The sequence below is a fragment of the Oenanthe melanoleuca genome, chromosome 5 (genome assembly GCF_029582105.1).
Source record: "Oenanthe melanoleuca isolate GR-GAL-2019-014 chromosome 5, OMel1.0, whole genome shotgun sequence".
Lineage (NCBI taxonomy): Eukaryota > Metazoa > Chordata > Aves > Passeriformes > Muscicapidae > Oenanthe > Oenanthe melanoleuca.
In genome coordinates this window covers 7528723-7547894 of record NC_079339.1, presented here as the reverse complement: position 1 = coordinate 7547894, position 19172 = coordinate 7528723, and the positions used below count along the sequence as shown (strand labels likewise).

The window sequence follows — 19172 nt, the reverse complement described above, 5'->3', positions numbered from 1 at the left end:
AAAATTAAGTTGTTGAAATGTCCATTTTTGGAGCATCTCCCAGTGGAAAAAAAAAAAAAAAAAGAAGAGTAAATCAAAGAATTGAATCCTGAGCAGAAAACCTGAGGGCTGCTGTGATGATGAATGTGCAGAGCAATGTCAGCATTTCAGCTTCAGCAAGTTGGCTTTTGCTTCTCGTGCTTGTCTGGTTATCCACTGTGTTCCTATAGTTTGAATGTGTTCCAACTTACATCATTTGAGTAATGCACCTCCTTAGAGTTAGCAGAGGGGGAAGGAATAGTGAAGAGCTTGGGAAATATCCTCAGGAAGATGAGGAACGATTCATACTGTCAAGTCTCCTGAGAAACTTTTAATCACTCATCTCTCAGAAAGCGTGTTTTTGGTTAGATTCTGAATTTTTATACCAAACAAGTTCATTTAACCTTGTTGTTATTTTAAGTTCATTTAGTAATCCAAATCTCATTGCACTTTGTAATTATTTTAGACTCTACTTTAGAAGTAGAAAATTCTGATTTACAGCAGAGCCACTAAATCTTTGTCCTACAGATCAAATCCCACTGAGATTGTTCTTCCTTCTTCTTTTAATTTAATTGTAAAGCACTTAGACAGATGTGAAAATTAGGCACATATAAAAAAAGCTACGTCGCAATAATTATGAGACTTCCAGCTGTTCTGGAAAAAGAAGAAAAATATAAAAAATATTTATTTTAGAGCCAAAAAAGATGAGAATAATGTCCCATGAAGTAACGTGAACAAACCTTTAAAGAAAAAGCCTTTCAAACGGTTCCTGTGGCTTTAGTCTAATAAAATACACCTGGCTGATTCTACCAGGAAAGTTCTTACTGCAGACTGGGATGAGGCAGTTCTGTGAGACTGAATCAAACAGAAAAGATAAAGGAATCCAAGGACAGAAAAAAAAGATACTCATAAAGGATTAAAAACAAGATCCAGATTTCATTGTATTTATGTCTTTTATGAGGGAATCCCTTTTGTTTTCTTGGCAAATGTTTGAAAGGTGGATGGAAATTTCTGTATAATTTAAAAAGTAATCCTATTTGAAACAAATTACACTAGTATTTTTCATAAAGCAAGAAACTCTATTACCATAAGGTTCTTAGAAACTTTTTTTACAAGCAGTATGAAATGCTTAGAGTGGCTTCCCAGGTTATTTCAATTCATCATGCCCCAAATTAGTTTTTTTTTTGAGGAATAAAAACAGCACCAGAGTAGCTTATTTTAATTATTGGTTATTTTGGAAGTCTTTGGGACCAAGAAGTGTGTCCCAGCTCAGTGACTATTGTTGCATCTCCTTTTCTGCTTTGAGGAAGGCCTTACACATATCCCTGATGTACACCAGTTGCACACCATTAAAAGTAATAATTAATGATAATTATAATAGTAATAGTGTCCCTTTTAAACTTCTTTTTTAACTAGCCATAACACATATATAATTTATTTAACTTTATGTGTTTATTTATTGCAAACTAAGAGAAAGTAATGGATTAAAAGATGCGATGAATAGAAAAGTTAATCCCTGATTGTTTTCATCCAGCCTGCAGCTGTCTGTGAGTAAATGAGCACAGCAGATTTAGGAAGCATTTGCTGTACAGAATTTACTATGTCTTCTATAGGATGGAGGTACAAAACTCAATCATATATGTAAGAATTTTGAAGCTTTCATTAGATACTGATATGCAGATATTAAGTATGTTACAAGCTGATAATCCTTTGGCTTGGATAACCTATTTTTAAATCTGTCTTTTGTCTTGGTTCTTTGTGATGGGATGAATTTTCAGACGGACTAAATGACATGGGTTGTTCTTCTTCAAGTGAACAAGGTTTGTTTTCTGTTGTGCATCTTGTACTTCAGCTGCTCTGGAGCTAGGACTGATAGGATTCTTTTGTCAGGTTTTTTGTTTGCTTTAGGAAAATGAAGCACACTGAGCTGGTGTGTGAGTTTTTGGTAGTTGATTAGCAGACTAACTAATACTTGGATACTGTTGCTAGGCTTCGAGTCAGAGTTCCTGTATTCCTCTATAATTATGCAGAGAGATGTGTGTGTGTGATGGTTTGTCTGTGCTTTCACATGGGTGTTTTTATTTTGATAATTTTGAAAATCTGCTAATAGAGTCTGTAGATGTATTCCACAGATAGAAATTGCTTTGAAATTAAACATTTTTCGGGTATGAGTAAAAATGTGGGGTTTTTAAACTGGCATTGTGACTGTAAACATAAGGAACGTGTATTTTATTGTAGAATAAGCAGAACAGGTATTTCAGAACACAAGGATATTATCTGGTTTTTGGTAGAATTGCTTTTCTTACTCATTTTCTTTAATTAGATGAGAGTGATTGAGGTCAGCAATCTTGGTTTTTCAGCTGCGAGTGCTGCTATTAAATGCTGGCCAGCCCAAGGAATATTTTGTTTGTTTACTTATTTATTTGGGTTTGGGGAATGGTTCAGTAATTTTGATTTTCATCAATCAAATGCCTGGAGAATACTCCTCAAGCTAGGTGAAAGCAGATTGAGACAGATAACAGCAAAAAGAGGAAAAGGCAGCAAAGCAAAAGGAAAATCTACAAAACTGTCGGCAGTGTGCAGTGATTTGTTCTATTTTTATCACTTGTTATTTAATAGAAGCAAAAGGGACAGAATCATCTATTGTAGCCCTGTGCAGCTGCCATTTGTGAGTAACATTACCTGTTTCAAATGTTAGTGAGCATTTAACGTGGGGAAAGGATGACGTCTGTGTAATCTGGATGGCAAAACCACTGAGATGTGAATTTCCCATTTTTTAAATGCGTATTGTGTGGTAGGATATCATAATCCTGTGTTCCTTTGGCAATTTCTTTCAAATATCTGTGCCAAACAAGTAATTATTTCTCATGTCCATAGAAAAAGACCCTTTTGCATTAATGATGTTTAGGCTGGGTTACAAGCAAACAAATTCTGGTCAGTATGAAATAAATCTGTTGCTATTATTTCTCTGTTTTCCTCTTAATGGTTGCAAGAAATAGAATTTCCTGTGCTCAGTCTTGCTGTGTGTCAGCAAACAAATTGGAAAACTGGGAATTGTGTGTTAATGTAATTACATACTGAAATGTAGGGCAGAGCTTGAAAAACTTACCATGGTTTTCCTTTTCCCTTTGATCACAAGTTGGTTACTTCAGTGTGTGCATTGGTGCAAAATTGTACAGTAATTTGCTTTATTTCAAGGTTTAAATTTCATTTTCAGAAGCTGGCTGCTCTTGACCTTTGAACTTGGGTGTATTCTGTGCGTATAACAAGGACTGCAGGCTGAGGCATGCAAATTCTGTGATGTGTAGCCATTTCTGAGGCTTACTTGAAATTCTCCTCACAGCAAGGTGAGGAGAGAGCTGGTGCTATGTGTAAGTCCTGCTGTAAGTACAGCTGACTGCAGAATGCTCTGGCCTGCTTTTGGAAACCAGCCTGCAGCGTGTCCTTACCTCCTGCCAGGTAGGCAATGCCTGCCACAACTACTCCTCCCAGAGTTTATTTTACAGACTGAACCAGAAGAGCCTGGTGCTTGAGCTAAAAATAACCCACTGGAGGGATCCCAGGCTGCTTCCAGTGCCCTTGAGCTAGTTTTGGTCTCAGGCAGAACTCTGGGCTGAGCAGTGGCTGCAGGTCATGCTGGCACATCCCCTGGAGATGCCTGGGAAGGTGCAGGGGGAAGGAAGGGGAGGAATTGCTCTGTGTTTGAGCCTTGCCCCACTCTTGATGCCCAGATCCAAATGGCTGGAAGCATTTCCAGGAGTGCCTCCCCCAAATCTGACTTCCAACCAGCTGCCGGTCCATTGGCTCCTCATCAGCAGAAATGTCTCTCCCCTTCTCTGCACCTTCCAGGTTGGGATCATTGTATCCAGCAGTTGCAACTGTGCTGTTTTTGGCAACATTCCTGTCATTGGAGCTGTTTCGTCAGAGTCAGGTCAGAAACCTTTCCCAAAGCCTTCAAGAGTTTTGGTTGCTCTAAGACACAATCCTTTCGCTAGTAGTGGGTTTTTTGCCTTTGGTTTTTTTAAAAATAGTTTTCCCTGTCTTGACCCCACTGAGGGACTGTACTGGGAAGTAAAAGTCAGAGGTCATGTATAGAGCTAATGCAAGTGACGGAATTAAAAAAAGAAATAAAGCCATAAAAGCCAAGTAGAAAAAGTGATTTGAGGATGCCAGGGAAAGTGGCTCTGACGGGGACAAAAATGGAATATGCTCTTGTTTATCAAACAGGTTATCAAATGAATAAGGTTAATGTCTTGCTTTACAAAAAGTAATTCAGTGGATTGTGTTGCCCTCCAAATTCCGGTGGATTCCGTAAAACGGTAATGCCATTGATCTCACTATACAGGCCAAGGGTCAAGTTGAGAGCAGACAGCAGTGCAAGTGCCCCAAACCCTGCAATTCAGAACAAATATTTCAGGCAGGCTGGAGCTTCCAATCATGATTTTCAGTTACTCCCTGTGGGTGAAACTCCTAGTGTTGTTCAGTGGTAGCTGGATCCTTCTGACTCCTGTAGCTCCCCTTGAAGTCACTGGAAATGATCAGCAGATGACCCATCCCTCAGGAATCTGCTTTCTGATTCAGTCTGGTGCCTGATTCTACATCAGGATCGTCCTACACCAGGATGTCTTTAACTTACTGGAATTATGCTGAGGGGGTGTAAAAAGAAAATAGTACTTTTGAGTTTATCTATGGCCTGATATTTTTTCAGTCACTTCTGATTCGATTTTATAGGTCATAGGTCACAAAACTGGAAGAGGTTTATGTGATCATGCTGTCTGACCTTCTCACAGTGCAGATTACAGCTTTTATATTAACTAACTCCTGTTTGAACTGGATTAGAACCAGGAAAAACCTGGAAAGACCTGCAATACTCTAAATGGGATTTGGAAAACTGTGTCCTGGTCATGTGGTCTAATGGGGCTGGATCCTTTTGTTTTAGTTGTTCTGGAGTTGATCACCCCTTCTTTGAACAGGCATATATTGTTTCTTAAATCACTCTGCCTGCAGCAACTGGACCCTGAATGTGGCTGAGACTCCTCAACTGTGCTGTGTCAGTGCCACATTTTCCGTCCTGAGCAACTAAGAGCTGAAATATTGGAGAGGAAAAACTCTGAGGCTTAAATCAGATATAGGAAACCATCACGTGGGGTTTATTTCTACTGCAGTTTGATCAGCATTATCTGAGGCACCCTCTGCTAGCTTGTCTCAGGCTCCACTGAAATTGGTATCCCTAAATTTGCTGTAATTGTGACTTTTTTAAGAGGCTGTGCCCACTGAAAGGATGTGACCTGTACATTTCAATCATGATATTATATCCGTATCTATATCTAATCTAGATCTATCTATATATCTAGGTCTCAGTGTGACAAAACAGGAGGGCTTGGATGGCCACACCAATATTAGGATATTAGGAGACCAACGATTGCTGAGATAAGGGATGTGTCAATGCTGATCTGAGATACCAGGCTGCCCAGTAAAGGATGCTACGGAAGGAAAGCTGTTTGAAGAGCCTTCCAGAGAGTTCTGGTATTCCTCAAAAGTTAATGTGTTTTCTTTAAATCATTTTTTCCACATGAGCCTCAAGAGCTCTCTAAGTCTGTGTCAAATGCCACGCGGGATTTCTAACAGCAAAGCAGTGGAGCCAGGTCAAAAATAGAGGTAGGACAAGTGGGGAAAGAGATGTGTGCAGGCTCTCAGGGCTCTTTATTCCCTCCATTTACAATGGTGAGAACACAGGAAAAAGAGATGAAAACACATGAAATAAATGCTAGATGTAAAAAAGAAAAAAAAAAAAAAAAAAAAAAGGTGAAATAGAGATTGTTAAAAATAGTCAGGAATTATTTCTGAAGAAAATTCCTGTGTTTCCCAAAGTAAATGCAGAGATTAATTAAAAAAAACCTAGCAAACAAACCCCTCACCAAAAAACCATCAAATCTCTCTCCAGCCTCCTGCCCAAAAAAACCAAAAAGCCCAAAAGGAAAAAAGGAAGAGAAGGAAAAACAAAACCCCATGAAACTCTGAGTGTAATGTATGTCCTTACACTGAGCACTTCATCACAAATCTCTTTATGCACCTAATAATTTTCTTTCTGTAATTAGGCTAAAACTAGACCACGAAGTTAAGACTGATGGCACAGGATTGGGTTCGTAGCTTGTGAGTATGTGGATTTTTGTTTGCCATCATTGCTTTATGGAAAAGAATTAGGTTCAATATAACTCCCATTTCGGGAAGGGAGAAACATGCATGGAATAATTGGATCTGGATGAGGAAAGCCTTCCAAATACAGATGTAACTTTATTAATTTTCCAATTGTATGAAACAAATATTTGTATTTTTATAAAAACTTCCTATGAATATAAAACTAAATATTTTCATGATTTCAAGGTTACTATCTCACTTTTAGATTGGTTCAAATAAACTTGAAAAGGGTTAAGTTGAACTATTCAATTGCTAATATTGGACTATATAACTGCTAATCTCTGTTTACATTTATTTACATTACATTACATTGACTCCCTTACTTGCAACTCCTCTTTCTATTATGCTGAACTTATATTGACATAATTTTTAACAGCTCAACATAGCAGTTTTCAGTCAAATGCCATTATTTATAGAAATGGAGTTATGTTTTCTGTTCAATATACAATGGTTTGACAATTTATGAAGTGAAGCTTCACTGAAGAAATTCATTTTAATGCCTTGTGAATACTCTGATTTTAATAACAAGGTACTACTGTCAGAACTTTGTGAAAATTGATCTGGTAATATTCAGCCTCTTTAAAAGGAAATAGTATCATCCCAGATAGCCTGTTTGTTGCCAAATTATAGATGAGGCTTGATAAAGGGACAGGCTTTGGAGTGCAGAGCTTTGTAATGAGTGTAATATTTCACACTGTATTTCACACTGCTTACAATATTTCACGCTAGTGCTGTCACTCCATTTATATCTCAATCTCCTGGGCTGGCTCTGAGTCTTTCCCATGGAGTTCAGGGTAAACTGCAGCTTTTGCAGTCAAGGTCTTGTCACACTGAAAGACATTTTCAGAGTAAACACTTTGAGTATGTAAATCACGTCTCCTTAGGATGTTGGACAGAGATTCCAGGGAATCCACACCTAATGATGCTACTTGAACCTTTTCTGTCATTCCCTCTCCCTTTTAATGAGCTGGTGTTCAGAGATTTTTATTTCTCCAGTTTTGTATTGCTGGATGCCCTGCATGGTCTGAGCGACCTCATGGTGTCCAACAAGATTGTTTCCTTAGCAAATCTCCTTTCTGCTTTGTTTTTTTTTTTTTTTACCTTTCCATTCTATGCATCTTGAATTTCAGATTTTGAAGCCAAAAGCTTGTTTTCCCTTCCATTTTCTAGGCAGTGTTGCTAAAGTAATTGTTCAGAGTTGTTCATAAAAGAATTATGATGCCACCTTGATTCAGAAAAAGTTGCAGAGTAAATATTATCAAACAAGTGGCTCTAATTGGGTGAAATCTCTGATGAATGAAAACAACGAAAGATTTCTTGAATTGAAGATTTACAATGTTAAGATTGTATTATCTGTGTATATGTGGAGGTATCTCTGGTTTCTGTTATGTATTTCTGCTGAAGTCCAGATTTTGTTCCTCCTCCTATGTGTTCTCTTACCAAAAACCCCATTACTTGATAAACTTCCATTCTCTATGCATAATCTTTCACATTGTAGCATTTTCATCTTGGGAAACAACCTCTTATATCTGTTTGGAACATCTGAGGTAGAAAATGTAACATAAATTCTGTGATGGATTTTCAGTTTTAAATGTGTCTCATCAAATCTGTAATTCAACACAGATCGGTTATTTATCCTGAAGAATTTATTTGTTGCTCCTGAAAAAACCTCCCAAGTGCAGGCTTGCTGGTTTGTCCTTTGAGTCCTTTTCCTTTCTTTTGGCTTCCCCCTTAGCCATGAGCACTCCTGGGATTGCAGGCACCAGGGTAGATTTGTAATTTACCCCCAGAAATTCTGACAGGCTAAAACTAATGTTTTCATGTGTGCTTCTTCCTGCATTTCCCACCTATGGGAAGCCCAGGCCCTCTGCTTGTCCAGATGTCTGGGGTCATACCTTGCAAGAAACCAAAAGACAGAATTTTTGTGTTAGTTGAGATTTATGCTTCTTATGAGGGCTAAGCTTTTTATTTTGGGTCAAAGCCTGGCTTATCTTACCAGCTTCATTACCACTCTTGAGAATGCCAGGTGCTAAAGAGCTCTATTTTTGCTGTGCAGATCAAGTGTGTCTGGTTTTTTGTGGCCTATTTTTACATAATTCTTCATTCAATGGCTTGGAAAAGCTGTGAAGGGAAAGAAGAGATTGTAAATAGCTGTGAAAACTGCTATGATATTATTACAAGAAAATAAAGGGGAAGATCTGTTTGTGAGATTGCATTTCTTAGGGGGCATGGAATTAAAATTAAAGGCAGGAAATGATGCATATAAAAACAGATACAAGTGGAATGGTCCATTTTGTTAGCTGTATTTCAGCAGTCAATTTCCAGATAATTCCATGAAAAATGCCTTTGAATAAAGATTTCTCAAGTACTGGTGGCACAGAAATGTCCCCCCTTATCCACAGGTGTTCCAGGGCAATTTTATTTAGCACTCAGTATTAAGCAGTTACCTGAAGAATGTGAGATGCTGAGGAGCCTGATGCCTCTTTCTCCCCAGTCTACTCAAAGCGGTTATGCTTCAACCTTGTGATCCCCTATCTTAAAAATGAGCAGGAGGTAGGGATCTTGGAGGGAGGAATGGCAATGTTCTGGTCCTTCGTGGCCCACCCAGGGACTCTGGCACTGACCTGGCTGCAGGGCTAAGCACTGGGGTCCTGCTTCATGGCACAGTTGATTTTCCTGGGGTGGAAAACCAAAAAGCGAGCGAAGAACCACTTGCAATGACCTACAGTGTAGCAAAAAGACAAGAAAAAGTTCTTTGAGCTGGGACAAAAAAAAAAATTTGAGGGCAGTACTAGAAGTTTTTTACATGCGCTCAGAGGCAGCACCTGGGAGGCCACAGACTGGGACCCCTGAGCTGCATTTTGGATCGTGTTTAATTCTGAACGCTTTGCAACAGGGAGGTTATTAGTGTAGCCTGACAGCATCAATGTGGCTTGAGGAATGCTTGGAATGAGGTCACTGGTCTGCCCCAGCAGCTGTCACATCCTGAGCCTTTTATTCAGCACCTTGCACTCAAACCCTGGATTGAATTTATCTAACTACTAATTTCACCCCAAATAAAGATATTATCATTTTTTTTCAGCTGGTTGCATCTTGCCTATTTTGGATCACTTTGCCATTTAATTGTGTTTTCTTTCTTGTTTCTTTCTTTTTTTGTAATTTTTCCTCATTTTCCTTTCTCTTCTGTCAGTGCCAGCTCTGTTCTGTGTTGTACCTCTGTGCTCTCCTAGCTCTTTGCTGGGTTATTCAGCTTTTGTTCCCCTCTAAGATACACCCCTTTCTTGTGCCTGAGGAAGCTGCAATGATTTCTGCATATATTAATTTTTGCTTCCCTCAAACAATTCTGTACAAAACTGTAAGATAATTGGGATAAGGAAAATAATTCCCTCATCGTAAAAGAGAGTAAGCCTGAATTCCAGCTCTGTGCAGGATAGGTCTTTGCCACCTTTTCAGAGCTTGACTGATCCAAAGCTAAAACTCTTTCTCTTTTGCAAATACTTCTTTGACTGGATCCAGGAGCTTCCGCATTTTGCAAGGTCTGTGACATTGACATTGGAGTTTAGAAAGTAGAAGTAGTTAAAAGTGATCCCAAGAGTCTGGTGACTTTTATTCCTTTCCACTCTGTACTTAGGACAGAGTACTTTTGATCTTTTGATCCATTAGCATAGCAATGTTTATTCAGACATCATAAGCAACAGAGGAACATTCTTATGTGTGAAGTTAACTGAGAGACAAAAAAACCAACCAACCAACCAAAAACAAACAAACAAACAAACAACAACAAAAAAAAACAAAACAGGAACTAATCTGATATTGTTTATTTCAACTAAATGAAGGCAATTTCATTAGCTAGATTGTTAATATAAGACATGCTTTAGGTTTTTAACGTAGGACCTTGTTTTCCTTTTTGTCACCTTTGTGTGTGTGTGGGAGGGGGTTTCATTGCTGCTTGAGCTGTGCATAGTGGGAGGACAGAAATTTTCTCATGCTGGTGGGATGGAGAAGGTTTTCCCTTTCATCATCTTTCCTGACGAGAACTGAAGCTTGAAGCCACTGTACCTCCAAAGCTGGTGGAATTTTCTCTCTACATGCCTTGCACTGCAGGATTTTTTAGTGAGATTTTTCTTTTAAGTAAGAGAACATCTAATTGAGTCAAAATCCCTGTGGACTAACACCACTTCTCATCCTTCTGTGGAGTCCAGGCTCTTATCTTAGAAAGTACATTTCAAAGTTGTGTACTGGCAGAAATTTTATGCAATTAAACATAATTTTTGGCGTGTCCAGAGATTTGGAGGGAAGAGTGCTTGGGAAGACTTTTTCGTCAGATGGTAGACTTAACAGAATTTGAGATTTGTTTATTGTTTTACTTTTTCTTATTTCTGAAAAAACCCTCACTGTGGGATTATCCAAATACAGTTTGTGTTTTTGTCCACCCATGGCTGTGTCCAAATCACCAGTTGCAGTTTGTTCTGTGCTGGCTGAGGAGGGAGAAAGTTCAAATGAGAGGAGGAGTTTTCCTGGTGTCTGAACTCTGTTATGCAAGTGGCAAGTCGAGTTCTGCATTAAAGAAGTGTAAATCTGGATAAAAACCACTGAAATTATTGCGGATTTAGGCTAGGGCCTTATCTTAGGGTGTGTTTGGGTTTCCTGTTAGAGAAGAAAAAACACAAAAATCTTTCCTTTTTTTTTTTTTTTTTTTTTTTTACTTGGCAGCTGCTGGACTGTGTCCTATACCATCTGAAAGACAACTGTGCAGATTTGAAAAATCTGATTCTATTCTGGTCTTCTGCCCAAGTGACAAAAAAGGGAGTAAGCTGGGTGTAAGGAGTTGTTTAAAACCCATTTATTTATTTATATTTATTATTTGGTAACAGCATGTTCTTGACCCAGAAAGATGAACTCTAATGGACTTCTGATATCCAAATGTTGGTGCTGATCTGGAGCTGCACGTAAATCAAAATGTAAAATTTGAGGGTTATTTCTGCCATAGCTGCTTTCTGAAGGAGCAAGTTGCAATGACATAAGGTTTATATCCAGTTTGCCTGTGTTACACTAGCATATGGCTCAGACACTTTGCTCCCATCCCCAACAAAACGGGCTCCAATTTTAGATTATCCTTTACTGCATCTCCACTTTTTTTTTTTTTTTTAAATACTTCAATTATTATTTTTTTTTATTTGCATCATTTTAATAATCATGCCTAAGTCCATTAAGCTTTGAAGGAACTAGGAAGAAATAGGAATACAATGAGCCACTAAAATATATTAATATATGAATTAATATATTAATTCATATATTAATTCATATATTAATTAATATATTAATGTGGAGGATTAAATTCCCCATTCTGGTTGAATTCCTCCCAGGCAATAAGGGAAGTCAGGCAAGTATCATACCATAGTAAAAAAGTCTTAGAATTCTAGCAAGTCGTTTAGTTTTTTTTGGTCAATACTCCTAAAATTTGACTTTGAGAATGCTAGGTCATCTCTGCTGGATGTCCTTTTCAAATAGCTTTGGTATGGTGTTAAACAACATTTTAGAGTTGCTCCTGATGTGGCAAGATCGGAATGGGTAGCTTTTACAGTGATCAAATCCAGATCAGTCTTTTCTCATTGGATAAATAATATTTTCTGCAAAGCTGAATATCTTTTAATTACATAAAATGGATTTTTCAACACAGTGTCAAGATTTACATGTATATATAAAAAAGCCGTTAGGGCTACCTTTTTGTGTTGTTTTCCCTGCAGACATGTTGATAAAAATCAGTGTAATTAGCACTGATTCACATGAAGCTTGAAATTGAAGTCAGATGTCTGTCTACTGATACTCAGGTTTTTCTCTTTTACTGCATAAAATTCAGGATAAAGTCATTTTAGTTTAAATGTGAAGAGAGTTCTCAAGTATTTGCAAAATTACATATTTCATCTCCTTTATTTCTGGGATGCCACTGCTTTGTATCCTGTGTCAGTAATTGAAGTAGAGGAGATTTTTAATTATTCAACTTAAATGAATAATCAGTTTAATTTTAAGGATGTGTTTACAATGTGCAAGTGACATAAATAGCTTATTGCAAGGTATTTTTTTAGCTTTCAGTTGATCTGGAATTTAGAGGTAATTTTTGGCAAGGAAATACCTCCAGTCTGTGGAATATTCATTATAACTCTATAGTGAAAGCATCACCTCTGAGTGACCAAACTAGAGATAACACTCTGTGGGGATGTGCTTGGCTTCCTGGGCAAAAGTGGAGAGTTCTGTGGAAATCTTCCAGAAGTCCCCATGGTAGTTTTGGTCTGGATTATATGAACATTAAAAATGTCTTGGTTACGTTCCATAAAGAACGACCCAGCCCTGTTCTCTCTGTCCTGGGCTCCTGTGTCCCTTGGCTGAGTGGTGTCTGTTGCTGCAGAATCACTACAACCCAGGGAATTTAACTGAAAGTCTGTGAAGGGAAATACAATTGAACTCACCAAATTCTTGCTGAAGCAATTTTTCATCATAAATTCTGCATGTAGGAATACTTTTTTTTTTCATTGTACCTAGAATGTTGAAATTTGGGATTTTTTTTTTAGGCTTTCTGATTGTCAAATATATTTCTGAAAGGACTGCAAAATGTATAATTCTAATGGATTTTTTTGTTACCTGGGGTGAGGCCTATTTTACGTTTTTTATTCATTATTTTACACTTCATAGTTTTATGGTTATGATAGGAATGTTTTCTGCTTCTGTCATTTTGTAATTTCATAATTTCATGAAATCAGGTCTAGAATAGCCAATTCCATCAAATTCCATTGAATTGAAAACTTCTTTCCTGTGGGAAATCTGTGGGGAAAAATGAAACACAAACAAAACTGCAGTGATTTTCCTAAAAACCAGAGGGGTTAAACTATTAAATTCTGATTAAGAAAACATTAATGCATGGAGCAGACAACCTCCTGAGTGTTTACAACCACCTTTATGAAAATAAATTCAGGCATATGGAAATACCTAATGATATAAGATTTATGTAGATTTCATGGAGAATTTATGCAGATTGATTTGTATAAGCTTGCAAGAATTATGCATCCCTTTCCTGTTCACATTAGTCTGTAAGTAGTGGTGGATAACTTCAAAACAGCTGACTGGGATGGAGGCAAAAAGTTAATTTATTCTTTCTGATCTTCATGTATATTCCTAAAGACAATAAAACAATTGCTGTAAATAATGGCCTAAGATATTTCCCATTAAATCTCGGTACTGAAAATGAAGGTGGTGACAACAATAACTTCTTCCCTTGCTGGAGATTTTGTATATAACTTTATTTTGCATGACCAAAGTTTCACAAGTCAGATAAAGAATGAAGAGGATTGTAGCCGGTGCTAGAATGATGATAATAATAATAATAATACAGACTTTCTCAGGTAGTGTGCCCAAGCACACCTTAATTGACAAGGACTGAGAATCTACTTGAATAAAAACTGAGCAAGTTCCTTTTCCAGGCATGGCCACAGGTCAGTGCTTGTGCCACCAGGACAGAAAGAGGCCAATTCCCAGGCACAGCCGCCGGGATGGGGGCTGTAATGATTTGGCTGCTCCCACGGGAGGCTCCAGTCTTGTGGAGGAGTGTCAGGAATTGTGAATGATCCTCGTTCTCAACTGCTTTCCCTTGATTTGCATTTGCTTCCGAGCTGCTTAACCACGGGTAGATTATTTCAATTTTCTTGGTGAATAATGCATGAGGGTATATATGTGGATGTTCCTTGGCTGAGTGGGCAGATTAAAAGTGTCAGCTCCTTTGCAGCATTAATGTGCATTTCTTTCTCAGGTTAAAGCTGGAGAAAACCTAGATATGCTTTTTTAGGAGAACTCCTACAAGTGCCAAAATATTGGCAATGTTTGCTTTTTCTCTTCTTTTCCCTTGACTACCTTTTATTTGAATGAAAAAGCCAGTTGCCAATTTTCCAGCACAAGCTTATTTTCCTTGGGACTCCCCCTCAAGATTTCAATGCCACATTGTTGTACCTGCTGCTTGAGCTTCCTGGAAACTATCAGGAACGGTTTATTTTAATTTATTTCTCTTTTACTCCTGTCAGTTCAGAACTCATTCCTTCTCACTCCTCCTTCTTGCTCTTTAATATGTCCCAGAGGGATAATCTGGAGTATCCTTTCCTGCTCTAGCGGCTTAGGGCACATATAGAGGCAATTTTTGTGAGTAACATGTGGTAACAGGTAGAGCTAAACACATTAAATGCTGTAATAATTGAAATAACACTTCAACCCACCATGATCCACTTATTAGAAAAACCTCTTCAGTTTTTTCCTTTGTTAATTTATTAAGGGGCATTTAAGTATCTTACTGAACACTTGTTTCAGTCCTGGATTATGCAACTATTTCTTATTTTTCAGCTTATTGAAGAGATACCCTTTGATTCTCCAGTTTTCTGGAAAATTAAAGCATAACGGTTGTCTTGTTTGCTCATGGTTAGTCTTGTATTTATAGGGAATTTATTTAAGACCATAATTGGATCCCTAAAATATCAAAACTCTGAAACTTATGGGCCATTCTAAACAAAATACTTAATTGGAATACTGAAATGTGAAACTTTCCAGGGCTGCTTTAAACATAATAAGTACTTTAGGTAATGGTGTTCAATATGAGAGTCCTGTGGGAGTGTGGTTAAAAAGAGCTTCCTAAAATATGGAATCATGCCACTGAAGAAAACAGTCTTCTAAACCAGAACTCTTCCAAACTCCCCAACTGTAACAATATTCCTGGGAATTACAGACATCCAGACATGAACTGTAGCAAGGTATAATGTAAATAATGCTTTCAAACTCAGCATCGCCTGATGTTTTATAAGATAAAAAATTGAAGACTTGTAAAACTGTAAGGGCTGTGTATTAAACAAGGCACTGAATTGTGCAGCTGCTTAAAAAGAAGATACAGATTAATAGCTACAATAACAGAATACAATAAATATTTAAAACCAGTCCAAACATGTATTTTGTGAACTTCTTATGGTATTTGGTGCTGAAAATTGCAGAGAAAATACTCGGGCTGGTTTCTGGTTGTAAAATACGAATTCTCAAAACCCAACCAAAGAATAAAGAAAGGAAACAGAAGGAAATCATGTTGAGGTTGTGATTTAAGTTTGAAATAATTCCAGCATGTGCTTTGTGAGCTTTTTTTGTGCCGGTGCTGCTGCACTTCCAGTGCAGGGGGTGGTGGTGTCTTGTCCCCCACTGCAGATGTTGGTCTCTGGCCTGCACATTTGTCAACCAAAGCAGCATTTCTTTGCTCCAGCTGTATCACTAAGTTATTCCAGGCTTCCAAGTCCTGTGCCACCTTCTTGTGCCAGCCTTAATCCCATTTAATCCTCTTCTTGATTTTCCAGTCCCTCATTATCATTTCCTCATTTCATGCTCAGAGTGACAGGGACAGCAGAGCAGGAGGAACTAAGAGGAAGCAAAGTTTCTTCCTCATCTCCTCTAAATGTTTGTTCCGTCCGCTTTTCCATTTTCAAATCATGCCATCAGAAGAGCTTTGCTTTTTATGGGTTTCTGCTTTCAAATTCTCCCCTTAACATGGAATTCTGACACCTAACTTATTTTTGATGTTGCCTTCATTCCTTTGCCCTTCTTAAAGGATCCAGCTTCCTATATCCAAGTAGAAGTCCCTGGAATCCGTTGCTGTCAGGTAAGGGTTCAACCACAGTCATTGCTCTGTTTGGGGGCAGTAGTAGAAAGGTCTGATTTTGGTGCTCTTGTTCCTGGTAAAGGAAAATCAATGAAACATGGAATACTTCAGGAGCACAGCTTTCCCAAAAGGAAAGGCCTCACAAACCCATATTTTGTTGACTTGAGCTAAACTTGGTGGTAAGTAAAGAGGATTTCTAGGAAGAAATTCTTCCCTGTGGGTTGGGGAGGCCCTGGCACAGGTTGCCCAGAGCTGTGGCTGCCCCATCCCTGCAAGTGTTCCAGGCCAGGTTGGAGAGGGCTTGGAGCAACCTGGTCTTGTTGAAGGTGTCCCTGCCCATTGGCAGGGGCATGGAATAAGATGATCTTGAATATTTCTTCCAACCCAAGCCATTCTATGATTCTATTAAAAACTTTGAGCTCAGAATGACTCCAAACTCCAGATTTGGCCCTGAGAACCTCGACAAGGTGGATGGAATAATGTGGGTTAAGTATATTCACTGTGATTAATAGAATAATCTTCTTAAAATGTTTTATACTGCACCAATATATGCAAAATAATTTATCTCAAGAAGTGATTAAATGCTGCATGACCCCAGTCCCTGTGCCAAAGGTGTTGTGACTTCTTGAAATGTTTGAAAGTAAGCACTCTCTTATTTTAAAAATGGTGTTACTGCGAGGAGTACCTAAATATTTAGATTGTCAAGGAAAAATAATGCAGTTGGACACCTCATCTTCCAGTTTTCTTGCAGATGACACTTCAGCAAGGATTCTGTGTGCAGTTAGGCTGCTCCATGTAGTCTTATCTTTCTTTTTATATGGGGGAATCAGTTAATGTGCAGCAGAAAAAGGACAGCTGTGGTTGGAATACTTCTGTATAAAAAAGGGAATGTTTTACTTCCATGAATGCAGATAGTTTTTTTTTTTCCCCAGGGTCTTTTAATGGAAATAATTTTTGCTTAATATACAGATTTATTTTACTTTGTTTTAGTGTATTGATGTTTTAATGTGGTTTGCAATGACTCCAAATTTCAATGAACACTCTAGCCTGGATTTTAAAAAAAGTTACTAAAAAAACCCTTCTTATTTTTTCCTCAAAGACAACAGGATTTGGGCATTGATATTGTTTTGATTATCCCAGCATTGGAATTTAATTGAGCCAATGGTCTTGATGCTGCTCTGGCTTTTGCAAGGTGTCTGCATGAACCATGCAGAATTCCAGGGAAGATGGCTGTAGAATATACAGGCTCAAATTTATTCCTGTAAAATGTTTATCAAGAGGAAAGCTTGCATAAAGAGTTCCTGTGGTATGCCTACAGAAAACCCACTTTTCCATGGACATGTGTCCAGACATCTGGGAATGTGCATATCCATTTTTCACTGCAGTGAGTGACAGGAGCCATTTTAGGGTAATTAAATTATCAAAACTTGAAAGAAAATCCTTCCAATTCTTTAGAAAATAACAGGAAATCTGAGATTTTTCAGCATGCTGGGTATTAACAAAAGCATAAAGGGAATGTTAAACACACTTTGTATTGTTTTAGAGGTATTTGCTCTTCTGACACTTTAAATCTACTTTATCACTTTGTGGATCTGAGTTTCAGAAGTGAGTGGAACTGAATGTTTGATTCTGGATCAAAAGAATTATTTCCAGAATTTAAATGCATGTTGGAGCATCAAAAACCCCACTCAAAGTTCTCTTAAAACCCAAATAAAGTTTTAAAATTAACAGAGATGGACTAGCCAGTGTGTTTTCCATCATGAGTGTAAGACATGATTCAGATTTTCCTCGATGCTTGAACAGTATATTTTAGAGGAATAAATCATATGGGATAACTTGTGCATGGTAGTTTAATTTGCTTCTCTATTGTTTCTAGATCAGCCACTTAAACTGGGGAGAGACATTCAGTTAGAAAAAAAGGGAATTATCTCTTGTCACTGTTATGCCTGAAAGAAAGAAATAATTTCTCAGTGTGTAGTTCTACGTTGCTATAGGAAATTGTCAGGGTGTAGATTCCTTTGGACTGGCATTAATGAAGAGTGACAATGCCTGGGAACTCCAGTACTGATAGGGCTGACAGCTTTTAATTTGCCTCTGTAGCCTTGAACCACTCAGAGCTGTTTAGATATTTCAAATAGCATCTTTCTTGATTTTGGAGAAGATGAGGGCAGTCTGGAAGAAGAGTTCAGTGAACTCAGCGTTTTAATGAAAATATTTCAGTTTGTCAATGCTCTGAATTCCTGTGTAGTGTCCTCTGCTCTTTGCCCAAGGTGGGAAGCTGTTCTCCATTCTGGAGACCTGGTGGTCAATCCCCAATCTCCTGCCATTGTGTGCTCGTAGTTCCCCTTAGAACTTCCTTCTTCAGTCTTCCCCGATGTCTTTTCAATGCATTTAATGTTATTTCAGCCAAAGTGGTGGTGTGCTGTAACAGGAAGGTTTGAATCCTTGCCCCCGAGCCCCAGTTAAGATGAAGGAAGTTTTCAATGCTGTTTGATTAGGTTTTGTGTTTCTTGGTTTAAAGTTATAATGCCGTGGCCTTGGAGATACTTTAAAATTTTTATTCAAACTGTGGCATAACAAGGAATTACAGGTTGTCAGAATCAAATCGTGCTACTTTTCCTACCATGGTTACAGGCTTTATAAAAGAATGTATAGGTGTACCTGCTCTGGTTTTATTAGAAGCTGGAAATTATCTTGAGGACTGCTTAACTCTGCTTAGTTTTATGACATTTTTCTGTTCTTGTCAGAAGCTGCCATGACAATTACTTAACAAGGAATTAAAATCTCAGGGGTTCCTAATTCTGCTCCATCTTTAGCTGATAAATTGTTCATAAACGCACAGTATGTGGCATTACCTTTCATCTATTAAAAAAGACATTGAGAACTGATCAAATTCTTAAAAGAATGAATATACAGAGAAATTAATACAAAATATTGAAAATGAAAAACTCAAAACAGATTAGAAATCCAATCTGCAAAACTGCTTGTCCTGCTTCCACTAATTTATATTTGTTTGCCAGCTTTGAGCTGATCTAGGTTTGACTTAGCTGGTGGTTTAGCAGCTCCCTGAGCCCAGCAAGCTCTTAGATCAGCCCTCCCTGTGTGAGTGCACACAGTGAGTGAACTGTGTCCCAGGCATCCTTGACTGATGGATTGTGAGACCCTCCTGGGGGGCTCAGTTTAATTCATGCCATTTGGAGTCAGCCAGCAAAGCAAGGAGCGCAGCACTTGCCTGAAGTGAATTTTGTCCTCTTCTTTTCCGTGCACATGAGCTAGGAACTGT

At 38.1% G+C, this 19172-nt stretch overlaps 1 protein-coding gene across 1 annotated transcript in view; it reads left to right on the top strand.

The window, feature by feature from the left end:
• Positions 1-19172, top strand: part of SHANK2 (SH3 and multiple ankyrin repeat domains 2) — a 247754-nt gene that overhangs the window by 32515 nt on the left and 196067 nt on the right. Inside the window, exon 10 of the mRNA XM_056493219.1 lies at positions 15839-15889. Coding sequence (XP_056349194.1) covers positions 15839-15889 — 51 coding nt within the window. The remainder of the gene's footprint in view (positions 1-15838; positions 15890-19172) is intronic.